The 24,213-nt window shown below is 58.5% G+C and overlaps 1 protein-coding gene across 1 annotated transcript; it reads right to left on the bottom strand.

Annotated features, from left to right (window-relative positions):
• Positions 1-323: 323 nt before the first annotated feature.
• On the bottom strand, positions 324-23,343 carry SOX13 (SRY-box transcription factor 13). Its single transcript, XM_071578561.1, has 14 exons — positions 23,190-23,343; positions 7,753-7,954; positions 7,093-7,198; positions 6,819-6,905; positions 6,159-6,331; positions 5,510-5,578; positions 5,244-5,358; positions 5,036-5,118; positions 4,793-4,952; positions 4,474-4,583; positions 4,263-4,359; positions 4,037-4,180; positions 3,013-3,229; positions 324-2,557 (listed from the first exon to the last, which is right to left on the bottom strand). Exons 2-14 carry the CDS (start codon positions 7,951-7,953, stop codon positions 2,284-2,286), a joined length of 1,836 nt encoding a protein of 611 aa, XP_071434662.1. The 5' UTR covers position 7,954; positions 23,190-23,343; the 3' UTR covers positions 324-2,283.
• Between the last annotated feature and the right edge of the window lie 870 nt (positions 23,344-24,213).

Genomic DNA, 24,213 nt, shown 5'->3' on the forward strand with positions numbered 1-24,213 from the left:
ACACACACACACACAGACACACACAGGCACTGTCTGTGCACAGCCAGACACTGCACACACACACACACACACACACACACAGACACACACACACACACACAGGCACTGTCTGTGCACAGCCAGACACTGCACACACACACACACACAGACACACACGCACACACAGGCACTGTCTGTGCACAGCCAGACACTGCACACACACACACACACACACACACAGAGACACACACACACAGACACACACACACACACACACAGACACACACACACACACACAGGCACTGTCTGTGCACAGCCAGACACTGCACACACACACACACACACACACACACAGAGACACACACACACAGACACACACACACACACACAGGCACTGTCTGTGCACAGCCAGACACTGCACACACACACACACAGACACACACGCACACACAGGCACTGTCTGTGCACAGCCAGACACTGCACACACACACACACACACACACACACACACACACACACACACACACACAGGCACTGTCTGTGCACAGCCAGACACTGCACACACACACACACAGACACACACACACACACACACACACAGGCACTGTCTGTGCACAGCCAGACACTGCACACACACACACACACACACAGGCACTGTCTGTGCACAGCCAGACACTGCACACACACACACACAGACACACAGACACACACACACACACACAGACACACAGACACACACACACACACACAGACACACACACAGACACACACAGAGGCACTACCTGTGCACAGACAGACACTGCACACACATCGTGCACACACAGACTGATGCTGTTAGTGCACTCCTGGACACCTTGCATGCACACCTGGGCACTGCACGCACACACACACACACACTGTTTGCACACCTGGACACTGCACACACACACACACAGACACTGTTCATGCACACCTGGGCACTGCACACACACACACACACTGTTTGCACACCTGGACACTGCACACACACACACACAGACACTGTTCATGCACACCTGGGCACTGCACACACACACCAGACACTGTTTGCACACCTGGACACTGCACACACACACACACACACACACACTGTTCATGCACACCTGGACACTGCACACACACACAGTTCATGCACACCTGGACACTGCACACACACACCCAGACACTGTTTGCACACCTGGGCACTGCACACACACACCCAGACACTGTTCATGCACACCTGGACACTGCACACACACCCAGACACTGTTCATGCACACCTGGACACTGCACACACACACACGGTGTGTGCACACGCAGACACTGTTCATTTCATGCACACCTGGGCACTGCACAGACACTCAAACACCACACGTGCACACTCAGACACTGTTCATGCCCACCTGGACACTGCACACTCACCTGGACACCATGACCTCACCCCTGAGCTCCTCACATGCCTGGCCACACCACACCCCAAACACCCCTGGAATGGGATCTGACCAGAACAAGGTAATTTTTATAACTATTTCTGGGGTTTTTTTCTTTCCCTAATGGCCATTGTTTTCCCTCCCTCTGTGGTCTCACCATGCAGGTCTCAGGTGGAGCCTGTGAGAGGTGCCAGGGGGGTGCACAGGCACGTCCCCCCACAGCCAGGGCAGGGTGGGGGGCTGGCACAGCAGGAACAGCCCCTGCTTTATGCACAAAGTGGGCCAGAGCTGTCAGGAGCACAAAGGGCTCTGAGGAGCCCTGGCTGGAGCTCAGGCCAGGCGAGGGCTAAAAATGGCTCTGTGGGAATTTGCTGGCAGGCTTGAAAGACCAAGTGGGAACCATGGCAGGGAGGTCAGGCCAGGCTGAGCGAGGGGCAAGTGTGTCCCCATCCCAGACCCACATCTTGTGTCCCAGCTGCTGCAGGTGAGGTTCTGTAGAGACCACAGGTTCTGGAGGGCTGGGAGATGCTCTGGAGGTTCTCCTGCAGCCCAACACCCTCAGGTCACCCCCAGGGGTGACAACGGAGCAGTTGTGGCACCCACATCTGCAGGCTGGGTGGCCTCAGCTCCCCATGCCCCTGGAACAAGGCTGAGCCAGCCCTCACCACCTTGCCCAGCAGGATCAGCACATCCTGCATGGCACCATTACCCGCCACCACCCAAATTTGGGTGCCCACCTTCAGGGGACCCATTTGCAGGCAGGCAGCCACTCTCCTCCACTCCCTTCACTGAGTCCCATCCAGCAGGAGATGCTGGGACCTCCCCTGCAGTGGCAGCCAGTCCTGCCACCCACCCTGCACCACCCCCTGTGCCCCCCTCAGTCTGTCAGCACCACCAGCTCGCCGTCGCTCTTGTCCTCGCCCTCCGAGTCCTCCTCCTCGCTGTAGCGGAACATGTCCCCGTCAGCCACCGAGTGCCCGTCGTCACCGGCGTCCCCGTCCTTGAGGCTGCGGGTGTTGACGATGACGGGCATGTTGGGGTCCACGCTGCGGGGCAGGTAGTGCTCCATCAGGGGGGGCGGCAGCTGGACACCCACGGGCCGTGGGTACAGCACGTCCGAGGAGCCGGGGGGCACCTGCGTGCCCTGGGGCCTGCGGGACAAGGGGTGCAAATCACTCACTGGGGCATGGAGGGGTTCCATTCTTTCCCTCTGTCTCCCAGGATACCCACCCCAGAGGTGCCAGGTGGGCACCTACCTCAGTGGTTTCAGGTAGGCGCATACACCATGAGCACCAGATGAACATGGAGCCCACAGGTGCCAGGTGGGCATTCATCCCATTGACACCAGGTGAGTGCCCACCCCATGAGCACCAGGTGGGCACCCACCCCATGAGCACCAGGTGGGCATCCACCCCATGAGCACCAAGTGGGCACCCACCCCACAGGTGCCAGGTGGGCACCCACCCCATGAGCACCAGGTGGGCATCCACCCCATGAGCACCAGGTGGGCATCCACCCCATGAGCACCAGGTGGGCACCCACCCCATGAGCACCAGGTGGGCACCCAACCCCTGGGCACCCCGACAAGCCCCCTGGGCTGGGTTACCCTATCAAGTAGCCCTGCCTGGCGTCCTGCCGCCGGTTCCTCATCAGCGCCTTGTACTCGCCCACGCGCAGCCGCTTCCCCTCCACGATGCAGGTGCGCTTGGGCCGGGGCTTGTACTTGTAGTCGGGGTATTTCTCCAGGTGCTGCCGGCTCAGCCGCGCCTGCTCCTCGTAGTACGGCTGCTTCTCCTGGTTGGTCATGGATTTCCACCGGGAACCTGAGCAGGGAGGAGCGGCAGAGTGTCCTTACAGCCTGCCTGAGTGATAGAATCCTGCCTCCCTCCACAGGATTAATTAATGCCATTAATTAATTGATGCAATTATTGATGCCATTCCCTGTGCAAACAGCACCTGAACTTACAGCTGGTGAGAACAGCTGTACTGGTGGGAGGTCTGTGCCACAGTCAGCTCTCCCAGCACACTGGAACAGGTCCCCAGCCCTGACCTTCTCCAAGCACCTCCAGGGACTGATCCCCTCAGCTCAGCACCTGACAGGCTGGAGCTGGACCAGCTTGGGAGGTAGAAGAACAAGCTGGAAGTGCTTGAAGAGCCTCAATATCCTTGGAGATGTGCAAGAGTTAACAGGGCACAGCCTTGAGCATCCTGATGGGACTTTGCAGTCCCCTTGGGCTGGGGACATCCAGTGAACCACTCCCATCACCTAAATCCACCTGTAAGTCTCTGTGTGCCCCTTTCCTGGGTGTTCTTCACCCTCTAACATGGCCCAGCACCCCGAGGGAGCTCCACTTCACACACTTGCACCATGAGCCAGGTGGTCCAGGTAAAATGAGGCACAGAGACACATAAGGCCCCTGCCCATGGCCACAGGGCAGGGTTGGTGTGACCAGGAGGGTGGGAGACATTGGCTGGATGAGCCTCGTGCTGTTACAGACACCTCCAAGAGTGATACTGTGGCAGGGTCAGCATCATCCTGGTGGGCATCACTCCAGTGTGGGGGCTGAGGGTGAGCAGAGAGAGCAGATGAGGATGCAGAGGGGGTCCCGCCCCAGCCCCCCAGCACTCACCCAGGATCTTGCTGATGCTGGAGTTGTGCATGTCTGGGAAGGCCTGCAGGATCTTCCTCCTCTCGTCCTTCGCCCACACCATGAAGGCGTTCATGGGCCGCTTGATGTGGTTGTTGTTCCTGGACTCCGGGAAGTGCCGTGAGCCTGTGAGGGACACCCCAGCAAGGTCAGGAGCCAGAGGAAGGAGCAAGTGTGGGGTCCCCACGGTGCTCTCAGCCACCCTTACCGTCCATCTCACAGGTCAGCAGAGCCTCGTCCAGCCGGTGGGCAGGAGGTTCCTCCATCCGCTCCTTCACCGGGGAGGAATCAATCCCGACGTGCTCCTGCAGGACAGTGGAGTCAGGAAGCAGCTCCCAGCCAGGGAACCTCCCCACAGACTGGGACTGGTGACAGTGGGGTTGGAGGGGGGACTGTGACCACCCTGCAGTGACCCTCACCTTGCGGTAGGGGTTGCCCAGCGACCCCTCCATGGCTCCGCCGTGGCCGTGCAGCAGCTGCCGCGCGTCATGGATGGCTTTGGTGATGGCATCGCCTTCACCCAGGAACCCTGGGAGGACACCAGCATGGGCACCCCTCAGCACCAGCACCCACTCCTCCAACCCCCCACAGCACCCCTCCCACCCACAGCTGTGCCCTGGGGATGGCAGAGAGCAGTGGGTGCCCACCCCAAGGAGGAGGTGCCCCAGGAAACCAGGGGGTCACTTGTCTCCAAAGGTGACCAGGGGATGGCATGGAACCACCCATCAGTGAACCCACCCAGAGGCAGGTTGGACGGGCTGGTCTGCAGGTCCCTGGTGGCTCCATGACTTGGCGTGAGGGATTGGCAGCCACTCATCTTCAAACTGGGTGAACTGGAGGCACTGGGAAGGTCGGAACCTTTGGGTTTGGCCGTCAGGTTCAGCGGCTGTGAGGTCTCCTGTGGCAGAAGAGGGGATGGAGGGTGAAGCACAGCCCCCACAGCCCCCCAGCCTGGGGCATAGAGGTGCTTTGGGGCTGTACCTGCATCTGGAGGTGGCCCGGGCCGGCGGGTCTCTTCAACGTGGCAGGAGGGGGGCTGTGCAGCAGCTGCACTGGGTAATCCACTGCGGGGAGCAGAGGGACAGGGGTTGGGGGGTGAAGGACAAGGCTGGGGGCCAAGGCCACCCCACAGGGCTGGGGGCCAAGGCCACCCCACAGGGCTGGGGCAGTCCCTGGGGGCTCCTCTCACCTGGTTTGCAGGGGATGGGCTGGATTGGCAGCGCTAACTGGGAGTCAGGGGTGACGGGGAGTGGCTGGTGGCTGGGGGTGAAGGCAGGAATCATGACGTAGGGCATGTTGACCTGCTGGAGGGGAGAGGAGCAGAGAGACCAGATAACAGCTGTGGGACACTGCAGGAGGGTGACATCCCCTCATGGGTCCCAGAAGGGACAGCAGGACACGAGGAGGCTGCAATCACACAGGAATGGGGACATGGGGAGTGTCCCCTGCCTTTACCTGGATCTGTTGCTGTAACAGGTTGATTTTGTGCTGCTGCTGGATGAGCTGCTGCTGCTGCTTGGCAATCTGGTGGAGGGGACAGGGGGGATCAGTGACATCAATGGCAGCATTGAGCTGCACCCCAGCCTGGGATGAGACACCCACCACCACCAAAACAGAGACAAGGGGTCTGCAGAGGGTCCTGAGGGCCATGGGGAGGCAAAAGGAGGGGCTGAGCTGACCCTGAGCCACCTCGAGGGGCACTGGGGGAGAAACAGGCTGGGAGGGAAGTGTCACTCCCACGCTGAGGTGCCACCCCTGCCCTTAGCACTGCTCAGGCCATGGGAGAACTAAAATAGGTGTTCAAGGAACAAAGCAGACATAGTCAGGGCCCAGTGAGTTTTTTAAGGAGCACAATTTCCATCTCCTTTGCCCCTTGTCCTCCCAGCACCAAGAGAGCAAGACAGGAAGGCTTTGGGATGGTCACAGAAAACGGGAGGGTTTCTGGGTAGGCAAAAATCCTGCTGCCCCCAGTGCCAAAGCCACCTCCCTGCCATTCCCAAGGGAACACTGTCCTGGTCCTGCACCCACAGCCAGCAGACCCCAAAGGGATCCCCAAAGGGATGGGTGGTCCCCTGGGCACGCTGCCCATGGGGTCTGAGCCCACCTGCTCTTGCTGCTGCCGTGCCAGCTCCATCTGCTGCTGCTGCTTCTCAAAGAGCATCGTGGCCATGTTCTTCTGCTCTGAGTGGGCCGTCAGGAGCTGGTCCCGCAGCGTGGACAGCTGGTTGATCATGACAAGGAGCTGGAGCTCCTTCTCTGCCAGGCTCTCCTGGGTTCCTGGAAAAAAACAAGTGGCTGAGATTTGGGGATTGTGGAGGGTGAAGAGAGTCACAGCACAGTTGGGTGGGGAGGATCTGGTGTGGTTTGGTAATTTAGCGAGTGCAATTCCCATCTCCTTTGACCCTCATTCTGCCAGCACCAAGGAACAAGATGGGGAGCCTTTGGGATGAGCACAGAAAACAAGAGGGTTTCTGTGCAGGCAGAGAAGTCCCACTGCCCTTGATGCCACCACTGGGTGCTGGTAGGAGACGTGGCCAGGGAATGTCTAATGTGTGTGGGGCAGAAAGATCCTGTGCTGAACCAAACCCTCTGTGCAGTCAGAGGCAAGTTACCATCAGAAATGCTCACCCTTGAAAAAATCAAATTAAAAAAGGACCTACCCTATGAATTATGGACATTTCCCCTCCTGCTATGATGGGAAATGCTGTTTCCAGGCTGGGCACAGGGAGGTTGGTGGAGGAGGGTGATTGGGAACAGATCTCACCTTTCACTTCCTTGGACTCAGTGGTGTTTCTGCCCAGCAGCCGCTCCTTCCAGTCACTGGACAGTAACTTCTCAATGGTTGGCATCACTGTCCATGTTGGCAGAGACGAGGGTTGGGAGAGCAGGGAGAGGGGAAGAACAACCAGGTGAGCACAGCCCAAAGCTCTGAACCACAGCATGGGGTGGCTCATCCCACCCCGCAGCTTTGGAAAAATACCAAGAAGCCTGAAGGGAGCAGGAAGGGATCCCAAGAGGCCACTCAGAAACCTTCTTACCCTCCTTCAGGTTCCTGTTGAAATCCAGCTTGTCCTGGCTGCTGACAGCAGGCTCGAAGGCCGAGCGCCGCGGCTCCGGCACATCTCCGGCGGGAGAGCGCGACTCCTGCGGCACACACGGGTCATTGGGCACTGCTGCCATGGCCAGGGGCATCCCCAGGTGTCCAGAGAGGAGATGCTGGGCCGGTGGGATGCTCAGAGCCAGCCCAGCTGGACCACACTCTGCCAGGCACATTCCCCCCAGCCTGGTTTGAGAGCATGGCTGCTCTTCAGGCCATAAACACTTGTTTGCTGGAATTTTCTACTATTTGTTCAGCCTGCCCAGCTCCTCTGAGCTCTTTTCCCCTCAGAAGGCAGCCCAGGGAGTGGGAGAGCTGAGGCTGCTGGTCAGGGGCAGGGAAAACCCAAGAGCAATGCAAAGGGAGGCTGAAGGGATGGAGCACAGCTGGAGGTGGTTGTGGGGGGCTCCACATTCAAACCCCCTGAGGGCACCAACAGCAGCCAGAAAGCCTTAGGGCAGCTTTGATTCCTCAGGATGAGGAATAACCACCCAGGGAAACAGCCAACCCCTCTGCCAGGGGATGGAGACTGGGACAGGGCAGGGATGGCCATGGGGCACTGCCCAGCCAGGACCCTGTTTGGCACAGACACAGCACCCACCTGTGGCAGGGCCTGGGGGTCAGTGCTATCCCTCGGTGGTGGCCCTGGGGGGTCATTGGGACGGGGCTCAGTGTTGGGGGCAGCCCCTGGTGGGGACTCGTAGCCACCCTCCTTCTTCTCCTCCGTCTTGATGGTGCAGTTCACCATGCTGCCTGCTCCATCCAGCTCCAGGTGCGGGGAAACAGGGCTCCTCATGGACATCCTGCAGGACAGCAGAGCCATCAGCAGAGCCCTGGGGCACCCCTGGACATGGACACCCCTTTCCCAGCCCGGCCCCACACTGGGGTGCCCTCAGTGCTGCTTTTCCACAGACAGCAGTCTTGCATTTTGCCATGGCCTGGCAAAGCTGAGCTCTTGTTCGTGGCTTCCTAAGCTCAGGTTTGTGCAGATTTGGGGCTCAATCCCCAGGCAAACAAAGTTCACATTTTGGACTGTGAAAGGAATGAAGCAACAAATCCCTAAAGATGACAGCCCAGAGGCCTGGGATTGAGGGATAACACGAGCACGTGTCTTTGTGCTTCACCCAGCAGCTGGCATGGGGCAATCCCAGGCTTACCAGGGCAGAGACCTGGGCCAGATCTGCTCCAGCACCCCAGGGGTGCCCAAGTTCCTCCCTCACTGGCCCAGGTGCTGTGCCTAGAAAGCCAGTGGGACAGCAGGCAGATTTCCCACTCCAACGGGAAATGGAAATCCTGGTCCTGTAGAACAATGGCTGGGACAGTCACCAGAACTGCTCCTCTGGGAGTCCCAGGCAGGGCACGGACCTGGGACCGGCTGAGCCCCAGCCAGGACAGGGGGCTGGGCCTGGCAATGGCTCTCCCTGACCCCACCAACACACTGTGGGTGCCAATCCAACCCCCTGGCATTGCTGGACGGGCACTGCAGAAGTGATGGAGGGTGTTATGGGGGATGATGTAACACCCCAGCAGTCCCCAAGCATGGCCAGAGCTGGTATTCCGTGGGGTCTGTCCCAAAAAATGTGTCACAGGCACGTTCCTTGCAAAGCCCCAGCTCTCTGGACCCTGCAGGGCTGTCCAGAGCCAGTGCTGGGCACGCCAGGATCAGCCTTGTGCACGGGGCAGTGCCCACGTGAATTTGCCTTCTCGGGGCCACCAACCCTCACACCACACAGCAAGAATGGGAACAAACATTACCCTCCCAAAGCTCTCCTTTCAGGCAGGAATAATGGGAAAAGGAGGCTGTTAAGAAAGGGATTTACATCAGTCACTGCCAGGAGTGGGATCTGGGTTGTGGGACCACAGGGGCCGCCGAGGTGGGGTGGGGATGGCACCATGCCTGCCTGCTGGCACCCTAAAACCAGCACCCTCTCACCCCCCCACGCCCCCAGGGATCATCCCAGTCTAAACCCAGTTTGAGAGTGTAAACTGGGCTGGGGGGGCTGAGCCGGGCTCAGGGCAGCAATTACATAACAAACAAAGCCCAGCTCAAGCTGCGAATTAATCAAACCGCTGAAAATAAAACCTTCCTCTCAGGAACTTCAAACAAAAGAAATGAAAACAACAAGGCCGGCTGGGTAATGAAAAGCCAGGGCTGTGAATAGGGGACAAAAGGAAGTGGAACAATGGGGTGTTGGACAAAAGCAATAAAGTAAAGGGAAGTGTGACAGCTCCACAATAGGGCACTGTGCGCGCCAGCCTTTCTGATCTTAGCGGGGCTTTTTTTAATCTCAGTTCCCTTGCCCTGCGCTGAACAAACCTCCGCCGGCCCCGGGGGCTTCCTCCGGCTCAGCATCGCCCGCGGGGGCTGCGCATCCTGCGGCCCCGCCCGCGCCGCCCCTTCCTGCCCCTGCCCACCTTGCCCGGCCCGGAGGGCGACCCAGCCCCCAAACCCACCGCCCGCCTCGGGACACGCTTGGCAGCGCCGCGGGGATGGCAAGAGGCCAGTGGGAAGCTGTGCCCAGGGCTCTGCCCGCTCCTGCCACCCGCCGAGGTGGGATTTGTCTCACCCGGCTGAGCTGGATGTGCTACAGGTGGGGAAACTGAGGCGCAAATAGTCGGGGCACTCTCAGGTGTGGGTGCAGAGCCGCCCCCTCCCTCCAGGCTTTTAAGGCAAAAATCCCTACTCGGTGCATCCCTGGGATGCTGCCCGTGTGCCCAAGCAAAGGGGCAGCAGCATCAGTGCCACGGCCCCGAGCGATGCCTTTGGTTTGGGACAGACACAAAGCCCCGTCCCACCCTCCAGCAGGTCACATTTCCATTGTGTTTAACCTCTCGGTGCCACTGGAAGTTTACTCTTAAAATGGGGCCAGTGCTTTAATAGGGCTCTGTTTGAAAGAGGCCTCATTGAGGATTTATTATACGGTCTGCCGAACAAAAAAAAAAAAAAAAAGGAAAAAGAAAATGCCCCGTTATCTCGTTACAGGCTGGTCCCTGTGCCCAGGGCTCAGGTGTGGGCTCCGAGGCTGCCTGGGGCACACAAAAGGCAGGGAACAATTGCCTTGGCACCGCGACTGAAACAGATCTTCTTCACCTTTAATGTTCCCCGTTGAATGCCGGGTGGAGGGGAAGGGAGGGAATGGAATTGGGATGCAAAGGAACAGCCTGGAGGACCAAAATACACCCACTCAGGAGCCACGAATCCTCAGGGATGGACCCACGGGCTGCTCCCTCCCCATACAGTGTTTTGGAGGGTCAATCTCACAAGCACCAAAGCCCTAAAATGCCCACCCTGCACAGGCACCAAAGTGCCCACCTTGATTCCAGATTCCAGCCCAGCACATCCAAGATTTTTGGGATGGCGACATTCGTACCCCCGAACGGCACGTCCTGCAATTCTCCTGGTGGCCGTGCCACCCTTCCTGCCTGCCAGCCAGGCCTGATCCTATCTGCCCCATTTGTGTGGAGCAGAACAGCTCCAAAGACCAGGCTGGGGGACATGAGGTGCCAGCAAACCCCCACCCTGCCCAGGCACTGCAGGACTCGGATAACTGGCTGGGAAATCTTTGTAATCAGGGATTGGAATGGGCTGCCCAGAGAGGGGGTGGATTCCCCATCCCTGGAGGTTTTGAAACTGAGCTTGGCCGTGGCACTGAGTGCCATGATCTGGTAAAGGGACTGGAGTTGGACCAAGGGTTGGACTTGATGATCTCAGAGGTCTTTTCTAATCCAACCAATTCCATGATTCTATGATTCTATGAAAGCTGTGCTGCCAAAATTTTTGGGATGATCTTCCCCTCACCTGCCCATCAGGTCGACCAGGCTTTTGGGGTTCTCACTTTTCCCTCTCCCAGTTACAGCACAAAGTTCTCAGTTCATGGGATATGGTGACTCTTCCCTTCAGGAGCCCAGTGTGGTCATCCCAAATCAAACCCACCCACCCCTGGCCCCACGGCCTCATCCTGTCACCACAGCCCAACCAGTAACCAACCCAGCCAGGGGGAATCACAGGCCAAAAAAAAGCCCCAGGAGGAGACCCCAGAGGAGCAAAGACAGCAGCAACACCAGCACAGCACACACATCAGCCACGCGCAGCTCCCGCGGCCCCAACACCCCCGAGAGAGGGGGCAGAGGAAAAAATAAGGCACACACAGACGTTTTCTTCTTCCAGGCAGGACCTGAGGAATCCCTGCCGGCCACCGGGACAGACAATAGCCCATCTCCTGCCAGACGAGCAGGCTGCTTTCCTGCCAGACTTGGAATGTCCTCTCGGGGCCCTTTCCAAGCGTTTCCTCCCGGTGTCGCTTCGCACATGAAAGAATGGATGGTTTCCTGCACCAGCCCCGGGCACGATGGGCAGGCATGGCCGGGGCCAGTGGCCCTGCCTGGGGGAAGTTCATGGGGCTGCCATCCCTCCCCAGGGATGCAGAGCATCCCACGATGGGGGATATTCCCCAGGAAGGTGAAAAGGGTGGGATGTGGAATCTTCATCCATCCATGGGGGACCTGGAGCAGACAGAGTAAGAGCACAGGGTTTATTGCTTCTGAAAAAGCTGGTTTTAAACCCAAAAGGCAATGGGATGCTGAGTGTTTTCAGCCCCAGCAATGGCTCCAGCACATCAGAGCCACATGTCCACGTGTCCCGGAAGGATGGAGGCTGCTGGGAGCACGTGTTCCCTGGCAGGGCTGTGCCCACCCTGCTGCCCCACAAACCAGGGCCCTGTGGCAGCAGAAATGCTCTGAATTTGGGGAACAGGAGCCAGTGCTTTCCCCATCCTGAGATGTTCACAGCATCTCACCTGCCTGTGGTGCTCCCACGGAAAGCCACAACCTCCCTCTGCCCAGAGGGGGCCGAGAGCTCTGCGGCCGGAAAAGCTGCAAAATCAGCGCTGAGAAGGGAGAGCTTTGGTGGGCACGGGGGGATCTGGGGAAGGTGATGCCCCAGGGGGCAGAGGAGCAGCAGAAAGTGCCCAGCAAGAGCTGAACTGGGCAGCAGGATGGCACTGGTGTGCCAAGACTGCCACAGGCAGGGTGGTGCCCACGTGAATCTCCTGGCACGTCCTGCCCAGCAGTATCCAATGGATAATAACCAGCCCAGAGGGACCTCCAGACCCAACTGCCCCTCTCCACTCTGATGAGACCTGGGGTCCCATGGGAAAAGCTTTGGCCTGAGCAGGAGCTGGGGTTTCCCTCTGTCCACACAAAACAGATGGGGCTTTGTCCAAACCTCCATCCACCATCACTTCCCTGAAGGAATTTCTCTGCCCCCAAAGGATAACAACCTCCAGAAATGTCTCCATGGGGTCAGGGCAAAGCTCACCACGGTGAGGGCACTCACAGGAAGGAGCAGGGGGGTCACCCCTCTGCATGTGCCACCCTGAGCTCCCCACCTTCCAACCAGTGCCCTCTCCAGGGGTGTGGGACCCCCATCCTGGTGTCCCCATGGGGGGATATCTCCCCCTTGGCCTCCAGAAGAGGTGCCTCAGCCTCAGCACTGACACATTATGGATTTTTTTCCTTGGGGGAGCATCAATTTTCCATCTGCTAAGATCAAAAGCAGCAACACAGGTCTCCTGTGACCGCAGTGCACTGGAAGATTTAACCCTAAAGCAATTACAACCAGCACTCACTAATTCTGCCCTGAAAACCCCAACCTGTCTCCTGCAAAGGCCTCCAGGCCATACCCAGCTCTGCTGATGAGATGCATTTCCCCCTGATGCAGCCAGCAGAGAAAACTCCAGAGGTTTGGGGGAAATCCAGTCAATCCAGATATCCAAAACTTGAGGAGAGAGATGGAAAACAACCCTTAGCAATCACTAAATTCACTCAAGTGCAAGGCAGGGAGGAAAAGATGAATTCTCAGCAGGGGGAAGAGAAGGATCTGGGTTGTTTCATGGGATACTTTATGTCCTCCATCCTGGATGCTCCATGCCCTCCATCCTGGATGCTCCATGTCCTCCATCCTGGATGCTCCATGTCCTCCACCCTCTCTGGACCCCAGGAGATCCCAGGATTCCTCAGCCTCTCCCTGCTCACACTGCCCCAAGCACGAGGGCTCTGCTGGGTCCCTCCTCCACACCCCAAACCCTGGGATGGTGCCTCCCACAAGCCTGGCTGTGTTAGGACACAACAAAGCCCAGCCAGAAGGTTTACAACTATCCAAATAAAATCAGACACAAAGAGGCATCCGGATCCTTCCCTGGGTGTAAACTGGCCCGGGGCCACCATCTTCACAGCCACGACCCAAACACATTTTTCCTTTACTGGGATGAGTGATAGGGAGGCTTTAAATAGGGGGAAAAATTCGCCTGAACCTCAGGTGGAACTTCCTGGCCGCGAGATTTATTGGCCAGGGAATGATCTCATCAGGGAAGCAGAGGAAACTCCGCGGCGCTGGAATTCTTTCAAGCCGTGCAAAGCCCGAGGGAAGGAGCCACAGGAACGATCCCAGGACGGCCCACGTGAGCCAGGACTGGTCATTCCCGTTTCCTGGCCCCGAGACTACACAGTCTGCAGGATGGTCTGGGCTTGGCCTTCCACTCCAGAAGGCATATCCATAAGGAGAGGACTCCCTGCACCACCTCCAGCCCTGCAGGCAGATGGGTTTGTGTCCAGGGAAGGTTTTGTGGCTGGAAGGATCTTTGGGAAAAGGGAATGTTCAGCAGAAGGAAATGTTTTAGCGGGGTCTGAGCGGCAACATGGGCAGGGATCGGGGTGGGAGAAATGCTGAGAGCACAAACTTCCCTGCCCACAAAATCCCCCTCCCAGAAAATCCCCTTCCCTGCAGGTCTAAACCTCCAGGGAAAAGCACAAACTCTCCAACCTTTACATTTCCAGAGCCCCCTTCTTTGTGCACCCTTTTCCTCTGCCCTTCCCATCTTCCCTGCATTACAAGCCAAGGAAACCCAGAAACACCAGAGCACATTAAGGAGGGAGGATGCAGGGCAAGTCTGGCACTCTGGAAAATGGGTATTTACTTTTCTTTCCTTTTTCCTGCATCAGAAATAATTTTTTAAAAGAAGTTTTGGGTGCAAAAATCAGCAAGAAAACCCACCTGGCTGGGGGGTCCTGAGCCTGTACACCCAGGGGACCAGGGGGCTGGATCAGCCCCACAGTCCCAGCAGCACCCACAGAGGGGTGAGGGGTGGTCAGGGGAGCTTCCAGATCCCTGGAATCCAGCAGGGATCCTTGGAATGGCTCCCATACCCCCTCCAGCCATCCCAGCCCATCGCCTCGTTCCATCTCCCCACTCCCCAACTGAACCAATTTGCACCAAACAATCAATGATGGGAAAGAAACCTTAAAAATTCCAGAGAGATAAAGGAAGATCCTCATGGGATGCAGGAGGTCAGTGGAGCCAGGAGGAGGATGGGGACAACTCACCTGCCCTGGCACGGCGACCCTGGCATGGTGACCCTGGCACGGCGAGGGAGGGCGATGAGTGTCTCCCTCCTTTCCTTCAGCCCCTGCCTCCCCTCACCCCAAAGCAGCCCTGGGGCTTATCAGGGAGGCCAATCTCGGTGTCGTTTTGGTGTCGTTTCCCTCACTCAGCGTTTCCAGGCAGAGCGGGGGGCACGTCTGACTCGCTGCTTCGTAAACAATACTTTCCTATCGCATGACAGAGGGCCAAGACATCTGACCCTTTTCCTCTCCTGCTTAGAAAAAAATAAAACCAACCCGGGGCTCACCCACCTCACCACGACCTGCCCTGCACCTCCCGCTGGAGCTGCTGGGAGGGAAGTGTTTTCCAAACCCTTTTTCCATGCACCACACCAAGGAATCCATCCATAGGTGACAGTGGGGACATGAAAACCCTGGTGCTGTTTCATCCCCAGGTCCATCCCACGGCATCACCCATGTCGTAACCCCTCACCTTTGAGCCTCTCATGCCATTTCACACATCCCACTAATGTCCTTATTTATCCAGGCTCCCATTTGAGGGGGGCAATCCCATCCTGTGTTCCCTAAGAGAGCCAGGAACACACATGAGCAGGAAAGGGTGCTTGGAGCCAGCCCTGGTGCCCCTCACATGTGGCACCCAAAAATCATGGGGCTGCACTTCCACCTCCCACCCCACAGACAGCAGAACCCCAGAAACTTTGGGGATCTCTTTGTTTGGGATTCAGAGCTGCAATAACCAGGTCTTTATGCCTGAGCTGCCACATGCTGGGCCATGGAGGGCCAGAGGGTCCTTGGAGCCACTCACTCCTCTCAGCTGCTGCCCAAATTTGGGGCATGAGGAGCTCCAGCTGCTGGTGCTGCTTCACATTCCAGTCACAGATTGTTTTGCTGGTGTGTCAGGAGCTGCCCCACGAGCTGTCAGGGCCATCATCAACCCCTGAAGGAACAGGCAGCCTGAGGGACGGGTGTTGGTGCCAGGGGCTGTTCATCACCTGCCCCAAACCAACACCTGCCCCAAACCATCCCCTTCACTAATGGCAGCCCTGACTCTGCTCCTGCTGGGCTTTGTCTCACAAGAGTCAAGGCTGAATGAAGGGCCCAGAGAAAAACACTTTTGGCCTGACTTCTCCCCCTCAGCCACACTTGTTTTGATGGTGTTTGCTCAAATTTAGGGTGCGGATTCAGCTCGTCCCCCCTGGGGTGAACCAGAGCATCCGGCGGCAGCGAGAGCAGCATCGGCTCTGGGGCTGCTGGGCAGGTCCCACTTCTGCAAGAGAAACTGCAGCAGGTCCCACACCTGCAAGAAAAACTGCAGCAGGTCCCACACCTGCAAGAGAAACTGCAGCAGGTCCCACACCTGCAAGAGAAACTGCAGCAGGGAGCAGGAGCCATTGTTGTCACTACCAGGGAGACCCTCAGCTCTGGGGCAGGGGACAATCCATCACCCACCCCACTGAAGGACCCAAGGGATCCACCAGCAGCGACCTGCAAACCATGACCATCCCACCAGGCTGGGTTTGCACCTCAGCCCTTCTCTCCCCTCTGGATTTGGAGGAATTAAAGCCCATGAAATCCAGTTCCTATTTGGCTCCTTTCCTCTGGGAAAACAGAGAAATTTAGGAATGAGCTTTTACTGACCCACAGGGGTGGTTTTCATTGCACAACAAAAACACAGCACAGACAAGGAACATGAGCAGGAAGCTGCCAGCCCTCCTCGTTGGGAGGGGGTATCCAACTGCCCCCAGCCAGCCCGGGACTCCCTGTGCCCTGCAGCACACAAGGGGCTCTTTGTGCCTGGTGGCACCTGTGTCATCCCCCTGCTGCCCTATCCCAATTTTCCCGGGGTCCCTGAGCTTCCAGCGAGGGGCTCTGCCAGCTCCAGGCTCCACGTGTCATGTCCCGACATGCTCCCAGCAGGAACAGGCAGCACACCCCCCCCCCACTGTGCTGCTGTCACTGCTGTGGCTCTTGGGCAGCGTGGGGACAACAAAAGGGACCTGAGGCATTTCATGCCACCCTGGCAAAGTCACCCGTGGCTACTGGAGCTGTGCAGATGGCACTGAGAGCTCATGGGGATGGGTCAGCCCTGCTTTGCCCACTCAATGAAGGCAGGAGGAGGCTGTGAGGGACTGTGGGGCTGTGGTTTGCATCCCAGCATGGCATGGGCACAGCTGGCTCCTGCTGCCTGTTCTCCTGGGCTATGCCAGGGCTGGTACCCAGCCCCCAGGCCCAGCTTTACTTGAGAACACACACACACAACATCCCCCCCTGAAAAATGTGTGTCCCCAAACCCAGTTCCCAGGATGGACCCACAGACCTGAGGAAACACAGAAGGAAGGACCAGGCACAGGAGTCCAGCTCCTGCTCTCAGTGCCCAGCCTGCACAGGTACAGATGGGTCGTGCAGCCTCACTGCACAGCACTGGGGATCTGCCCCAGAATAACCCTCTCCTAAAAGCCACGTGTCCCAAGGAAAACAGCAGGAAAGGTCTCCCTGTGGGGAATTGACTGGCAGAGCTTCCCACGGGCAGCAGCCCCCACACAGGGCTATGCAGCACAGCTTGACCATCCTTGGCCACCCTGCCAGCCCTGCCAGCCCTGCCTGTCCCTGTCCCTGCCCATAAATCCCCTCCTGCAGCCAGGCACGCTCCTGTGCGAGCCTCTGCCCCAGGGGACCCGCTTTCCGCTGGGCGTGAAATGAGAACAATAGGGCCAAGCCCTCCATTGTTCCAGACAAAAGATAAGCCGGGCTCTGGCATTCCCCTGGCTCTGGCATTCCCTACGCCCTGCCCTCGTGGGCAGGCAGCAGGCAGGGCTGCCACCCTGGGCCAGGACAAAGGGTTTTCTAAACCCTTCCCACATCAGCTCCCTCTCAGCAGGTGACCTGGAGGGGCTGCTGAGGGGGAATGGCCCTCCTGCCCAGTTTGGAGCTCCTGCACTCCACACACATCTTCCTGTGTGGTCCCCAGTTCCCCCTGCCCCATGTCCCCACTCTGGGGACAGCAGGGATGGCCTGGACCAGCTCCATCCTCAGCCCCATCCTCCCTCCACCCTGAGCTTCTCCTCCCTGAATCCCACAGGGACCAGGTGGGGACAGAGCACCCTGGGGTGGTGGCAGGAGGGACAAGGGGTGGCCAGCACTGGGGAATGGTCCCTGGTGGCCTCACCAGCTGGCGTGGGGGGCAGAGCAGAGGTGGGAGCCCAGGACTCATCCAAGCCACACTGTCACCCCACTCAGCTTTTTAAACAAGCCATTTTTCTGGGCTCTTGACTGAGGCTGCAAAACACCCAGACAGAACAAGGAAGACTACAGGGGATGAAGGCTGCTCACTGCAGACCCACAGCCAGCCAGACACCAGGCAAGGTGACGTGGTGACAACACCGAGGGGACTGCTCTGCAATGGGCACCGAGTGTGGCCACACGAGATGTCTCATCTCTGCTGGGAAATGTCCCATCTCTGCTGGAAAATGTCCCACCTCTGCTGGGAAATGTCTCTGCTCTGTCCCTGCCTGTCCCACCACTGTCACCTGCCTGTGCTCTGCCTTTCCAGCCCCACTGAACAGGACATGTGGAGTTTTACACACAAAGAGTTCCAGCTTTGGGATGGTTCAATGCTGGGACAGCAGCAGCACCAGCAGCGTGGCAGCAACACCACCTGAATTTCTATCTACCCACTTCTGCACCTTCTCCTCCTTCCCTGTAAGTCTCCAGCTCCTGATAACCCCATTTCTACAGGCAAAGAGGATCAAATGCCCCACTGGGCTCGCTGCTGCCTCGTGCTTTCAATTCTCTTTGCTGTATTGAATTCACATCTCACCCTCTTTCCACCCAGCAATGAACAGCCACGACCTGCCTTCACCAGGCAGAATTAAACCAACCATACCCGAGGCCAGCAGGTTTTGGTGGGTGCTCTCAGGGGTCTTCAGGTGACTTTAATGATGAGCCACATTATCTTGTCCCTCTCTGATAAGAGACTCGGGGTAGGTGGCCCGAGGCTGCCCAGCCACATGCCAGGAGCAGGCCTGGCTGCTAATGGAGCATTTAATTATGGAGGGGCAGAATTTCAAATATTTCAGACCCATCTCCCGGTTTGCATTCTTTGGCTGAAGGGCTGTGGGACAGGAGGCAGGGACAGGACCCTCCCTCCAGTGCAATGCTCACAGGGGTAGCTTTTCCCTCAGAAAACAACAGATTTGAGCTAAAAGCAGCTGCAGAAACATTTGGGGTCCAAGGGGCTGGTGGGGCATTTGGGGGCAAAGGGGATGAGGCTGTTGCAGCAGAGCTCAGAGCTGGAGCAGTTCCAGCTTGGGACATGTGGGCCTGGAGCAGGTGGGCATGGAGTGGGAGGGAGAGAGGGCAGGAGGGCTTCCAAGCAGCAAAACATTTTCCAAAACTTGAGGCCTTGGACGTTGCCAACTTTCCTGGAGCTGGAGGAGCCCACGCACTTCTCAGCTTGGCAACAGCAGCACCCAGACATGAGGAGCCCCCTGGGAGCAGATTCCACTCCTGAAGTTACTCCCCAAAGAGCACAGGACGGGGCAAAGGCACAGACACATTTTCCAGCAGGATTGTCATAAACTGCACTAATTTATTTCCCTTTTGCGTGTTCTGTCCTGGGTTAAAATGGGGTGGAAGTGAGTGATGCATCATACAAAACTTCAGAGTGGCCCAAATCTCCCTCCCTGCGGTGCAATGAAACCAAAAACTCCATGAAGTTTGTGAAAAATAAAGCAGCACAGCCCAGGAGAGGCCAGCCCTGGCTGGTCAGGGGTGGCCACAATGCTTCAGGGGACCCCCAGCTGGGGAACACCCAACCCTGGGGCTGCCCATCTTTCTGGGCTCTCCCTCCTGCCAAGCCCAGCTCCTCCATCAGCTGTGAGCCCTCTAGCTCCTCCATTACCAGCCTGGAGCCCCCCAGCTCCTCCTGAGCCTCCCCAGTTCCTCCACTTGCCCAGAGACCACTTCCTTCATCAGCCCCCAGCCCAGCTCCTGCATCAGCCCTGAGCCCCTCAGCTTCTCCTGAGCCCTCCAGCTCCTCCATCAGCCCCCAGAACAGCTCCTGCATCAGCCCTGAGCCCCCCAGCCCCTCCATTCCCACCCCTGAGCCCCCCAGCTGCTCCTGAGCCCCCCATCTGCTCGGTGAACCCCAAGCCCATCTCCCCCTCCATCCTCCCTGACAGACCCAGCCACGCTCAGACTCACAAAAAGAATCGGCTTTGACCCACCACCATTTTTTAGCTGAGGGAAAATGAGGTGGTGGCCCTGGCAGTGCTGGGCTAACGATGATCTTAAAGGTCTTTTCCAACCTAAACGACTCTGTGGTTCTGTGAAATGAAGGTATCTCAGCCCTGGTCCTGCTCTGCGGAGCAGCGCGGCCGCGGGAGAGAACAAAAGAGGGCACTTGGCTCCTCCACAGCATCACAGGCTCCAGGTAGCAACTGCCCTGCTTGTGAGGGGATTATTTCGTTCCAATAAATGTATTTCTTTAGGAAAATAAGCAGAATGCGTTTTACCGGCACGGCTGGGAACTTGAGGGTGTGAAACCGGAGCGGCACCGACAGCGCGTCCCGCGCCCGCCCGCGGCGGCCAAAGGTGGGCGCTGGGTGATCAAAGCTTTGGGGATTTCGGCAATTCCACGTGCGCGCACAAAGCCAGCCCAGCACAAAACACTCCCGAAGTGTTTACAATGGGATAAAGCTGGAGCAAGCAGGAACACAGCCCGGCACAAAGCGGAGCTCCCCGCGCTCCGCACCAGCCCCTGCGGAAAGAGGCCACGGGCTCACAGGCTCTGCCCACCCCGAGGGTCCACGACCCCCCCATTCACGGGGGCGGCAGGGAGAGACCCCCCAAAAGCAGAGCTGCTGCCACACCAGCACCACACCAACAGCTGTCAAAGTTTGTTTGGGTTGTTGTGTGCTGGTCATCCCCGGCTGCAGCGGCACGTGGAGGGCTGGGACAGCAGCGGGGGACTCACCTTGCCCAGGATCCCACTGGATCCCACAGGGATTCACCACCTCATCTGCTCACCAGCAAATTTCCAGTTCCTGCAGCACCAGCCCCTGTGGCCCCGAGGGTGCTCTCTCTGCTCAGGGACACCACTGTGACCCACACCCCAGGGCTGGTGGCACCCACCAACTGCCCAGAGCAGCAGGGACGGGCTCCCTCCACCCTCTCCCCCAAAACACTCACCTGGGGGTGCAAACACAGCTCTGCCACTCCCAGAGCCGCCCTTCACCCCGACCTGCTCACAGCCCCAGCGAGTCCCAGTTCCACACAGGCTCAGGAGACCCCACCAAGCAGCAAATACAAAAATAAACCCACTGAAAGAGTAGATCTACTGTGCTTCCCTGCACGGAGGGACAAACCCTTCCTCTGCAGCCCATCAACGAAATTAAACCCCCTCCAGCACATAACAAGTTTACGAGCTGCTCCATCTCCCCCCGTGCCAACGTGCCAGGGCACAACTCCCCCGGCACCCCCGCGGAAAATGGACATTTCGGCAGCGAGACAAAAAGTCCAGCTATTCCCCCCCAGGACATCTCACACCCGGGCTGGAACAAACTGCGCTGCAAGAAGGATTTTGACGCGGTGGGGTGGGGTGGTTTGGGCGCTCTGATTTGGCAGAGGGAAAAAAAGCAACGCAGGGGGAGCTGAGCTGCCTGATGGCACGAAGAGAGGAAAAGGGATTTTTAAAAATTTGGGACCTCTGCTCCTACCTCTTCGTCTGCTTCAAAGGGGTTTTGTGAGGTGACAGCTCAGATGCCAAGGGCAGCCACTCTGCCGTCAGAAGGAAACAAATAACCAGCCCAGAGAGAGATGCTGGTAAAAATGTGTCACTTGCAAATGACTTAGAAAAAGTGTCTTTAGCCTGCCCACGTTTGTCAAAGGACAGCTGCTATTTTTAACACAAAGCCCCTGAAATCGCAGGCTTTCAAAAAGAGGAGAGAAAAAGTACTGTATCAGTGTCAACAGAATGGATTCTGTACAAAATTAAATTGAACTGAAAGGAAATTGCATGAATTATAAACACGAGTTATTGGCTCAATAGGAGAGTAACAGAGGGACATTATCTGCTCTGTGCTATGGAGAAAATCACATTAGCTGAGCTAATGGTCCTTTTTCACTCCTAAAATCTATTACTCCAGATTTGCTTTGGAAGTCAAGTGTTTTCCTTGCTGAAGGTACTTCACAAGATGTAACTGAGACTTGAACAATACACGGCCACGGTGTGTAATTTTTCCTGGGCAGCATCATCCCTCCCTGGCAGCAAAACCTTGGAAATCATTAGGCAGAGGTGGAAAGAAGCAAAGCTTTGTATTTATTTGTGCATTTCTCATTAAACCCTCTCCTTTACGGCTCCCTGGGCGACGCAGCTTCTGGTTTTCTGTTTCACCACCAACTTTGGTGTTTAACTGGGCAGGTCCCGATGCGCTTTTGCAGCTGCTCCATGAGCTGAGGTTTACTGAGACCCCTCAAACCCCCCAAAGCTGCACCCACAGCCCCGCCAACCACCCCAGGACCTCGTGGCACAAGTCCCAGAGCCCGGAGGGCTCCGTTGTGCAGCAGCTTCAGCGCCCCCGAGCCCGAACCCGCCCCGGCCGGGTCGGACACGCCGCTCGGAGGCGCCGGCAGGACCCGCCATGGCTGACGGGGAAGTCGCGATCGCGGTGACAAGGTCCGTCCCCGCTCCCAAACCCCCTCTCTGGTCGCGTGCTATCGCGACCGTGTCGCTGCTGTTTGTTGAAACAACCCCAGTTGCTCTTGGAAAACAGCCGTGCGTGGCACTGGCCAAGTTTTCCTGGCCGGATCCCGTCTCTGCGCGGCCGGTGGGGCCGTCCCGTCACCCGGACAGGTATCGCCCTCCCCGCGGGGCGCTCCGGGAAGGGGCGGTGGGAGATGCACGTCGGGGCGCGAGTGTGTCCTCCGTCCCACGGAGGGATGGGGATGAGGGACAGGCATGAGGGATGGGGATGAGGAACGGGACAAGTGAGAGAGACCCCAGCCCGGCACCTCTGAGCGCTGCAGAAACGCGTCCCCCGCCCCGTCTGCCGGTGCGAACAGCCCCCAGTCCCGCGGGCACTCGCGTGTGCCCGGCCCTGTGCCCGCGCTGTCTGTCTGTGCCAGCACAGCGCGTCCGTCTGTCCGTGCACACTGTGCTGTGATCCCCAAAACCGCGTCTGGGGGGCTGCCCCCTGAGCCCCTGGCCCAGAGCACCCAGCGGGGGCCGGGCTGTGTGCCCGGGACAAGGGGACGGGTTCCACCCGGAGCCGCGGTCACCAGTGGGACGAAAATCCTCCCTGAGGGATTAACCCGGAGTTCCAGGGGGTGCCCGTGGATTAACCCCTTTCCTGTCGGGCTTCCCTCGGCCCACACGGGGGTCTCGGAGGAGTTCGCAGCCCCGAACTTTGCAGCGGGGACGGGGCTGCGCGGGGGACGGACCCGCACCCCACTGCCCCTTTTTCCTTCTCCTGTTCAAGCAGAGGGTTTGAGGGAGGTTTCTCCCAGGCGGTCCCCCCAGTCCCGCTCAGCCCAGCCGGGACCGGGGGCCACGACCCCGGAGGACGCTCGCCGGCCCCGGAGGATGTTCGTCACGCCGGGGCCGTGCCGGTGCCCCCCTCCCGTGCCCCCGGCCGCACTCACGGCTCCGCCGCGCTGCAGCGCTGTGCCCCGGGCCCGCCGCCGCTGCCCGTTCTGCCGTCGGTGCCGCCGCTGCCGGTGCCGTGCGGGCTCCGCCGCCGCCGCTCCCGGCTCAGGTTCGCTCCATGTCCCCAGCGCCTCCGGTGGGAGCTGCCCCGGCGCCGGGCGGAGAGAGGGAGCGAGGAGGAGGAGGAGAAGGAGGAGGGGAAGAGGAGGAGGAGGAGGGACACCGGTCCAGCCAGCCAGCAGCCGGCTCCGGGGCGGCCCCTCTGCCCCGTCCCCTCCCCTCGGGACCCCCTGCCCCGCCGGGGGACCCACGTGTGACACCGCCGGGAGCCTGCGCTGCTCCCGCGCTCTGACCTGGAGTCCTGTGGAGGGGCTGAGACCCCCGAAGGACGGAGATAGGACTCGGAGGAGTCTTATGAGACACCGTGAGACCCCCCAGCACCCTGATCCGAGCAGGGACCCCAGAGAACTGCCCCCAGCCAGGGGATGGAGCTGTGCCTGCCTTGCAAAGAGCACAGAGCACAGTCCCAAGGTGTAGGAGGGTCCCAAAACCAAAACATGCCAAGCCACAGACCCCAAAGCCCAGTTCCAGCTGCTCCTTCCCGTATCATCCCAAGTTTTTGCCCCTTCGCTGTGGTGTCCCATCCCAGCCCCCTTTTCCTGCTCCACCACATCGGAAGTTGCTGGTGAGCCCTGAGCGAACCCAAACCCTTGACTGCCCAGCTGGGCCGTGTAACACTCCCTGATCATACCTGCAGCTCCTGCATGGTAAAGGTGGGAACAATCGGAAACATCACCCGCCCAAGAAGGTGGGAAACAAAGGATGAGCAATTATCCTTTGTGCCCTTGGCCAAGCATTCCCCTGGATCACAGCCCGAATGGAGCAGCACCATTGTGAGCTGCAGCCCGAGTGGAACGGGACCATTGTCACTGCACTTTGGGAGTCTTTCCCAGCCCAGTGGTCATCAGCCTGGGCTATGGCCAGGATGGAAACTTACTGATGCCTGAAATCAATCATCTC

This window comes from Pithys albifrons, chromosome 28 (genome assembly GCF_047495875.1).
Source record: "Pithys albifrons albifrons isolate INPA30051 chromosome 28, PitAlb_v1, whole genome shotgun sequence".
NCBI classification, from domain to species: Eukaryota; Metazoa; Chordata; class Aves; order Passeriformes; family Thamnophilidae; genus Pithys; species Pithys albifrons.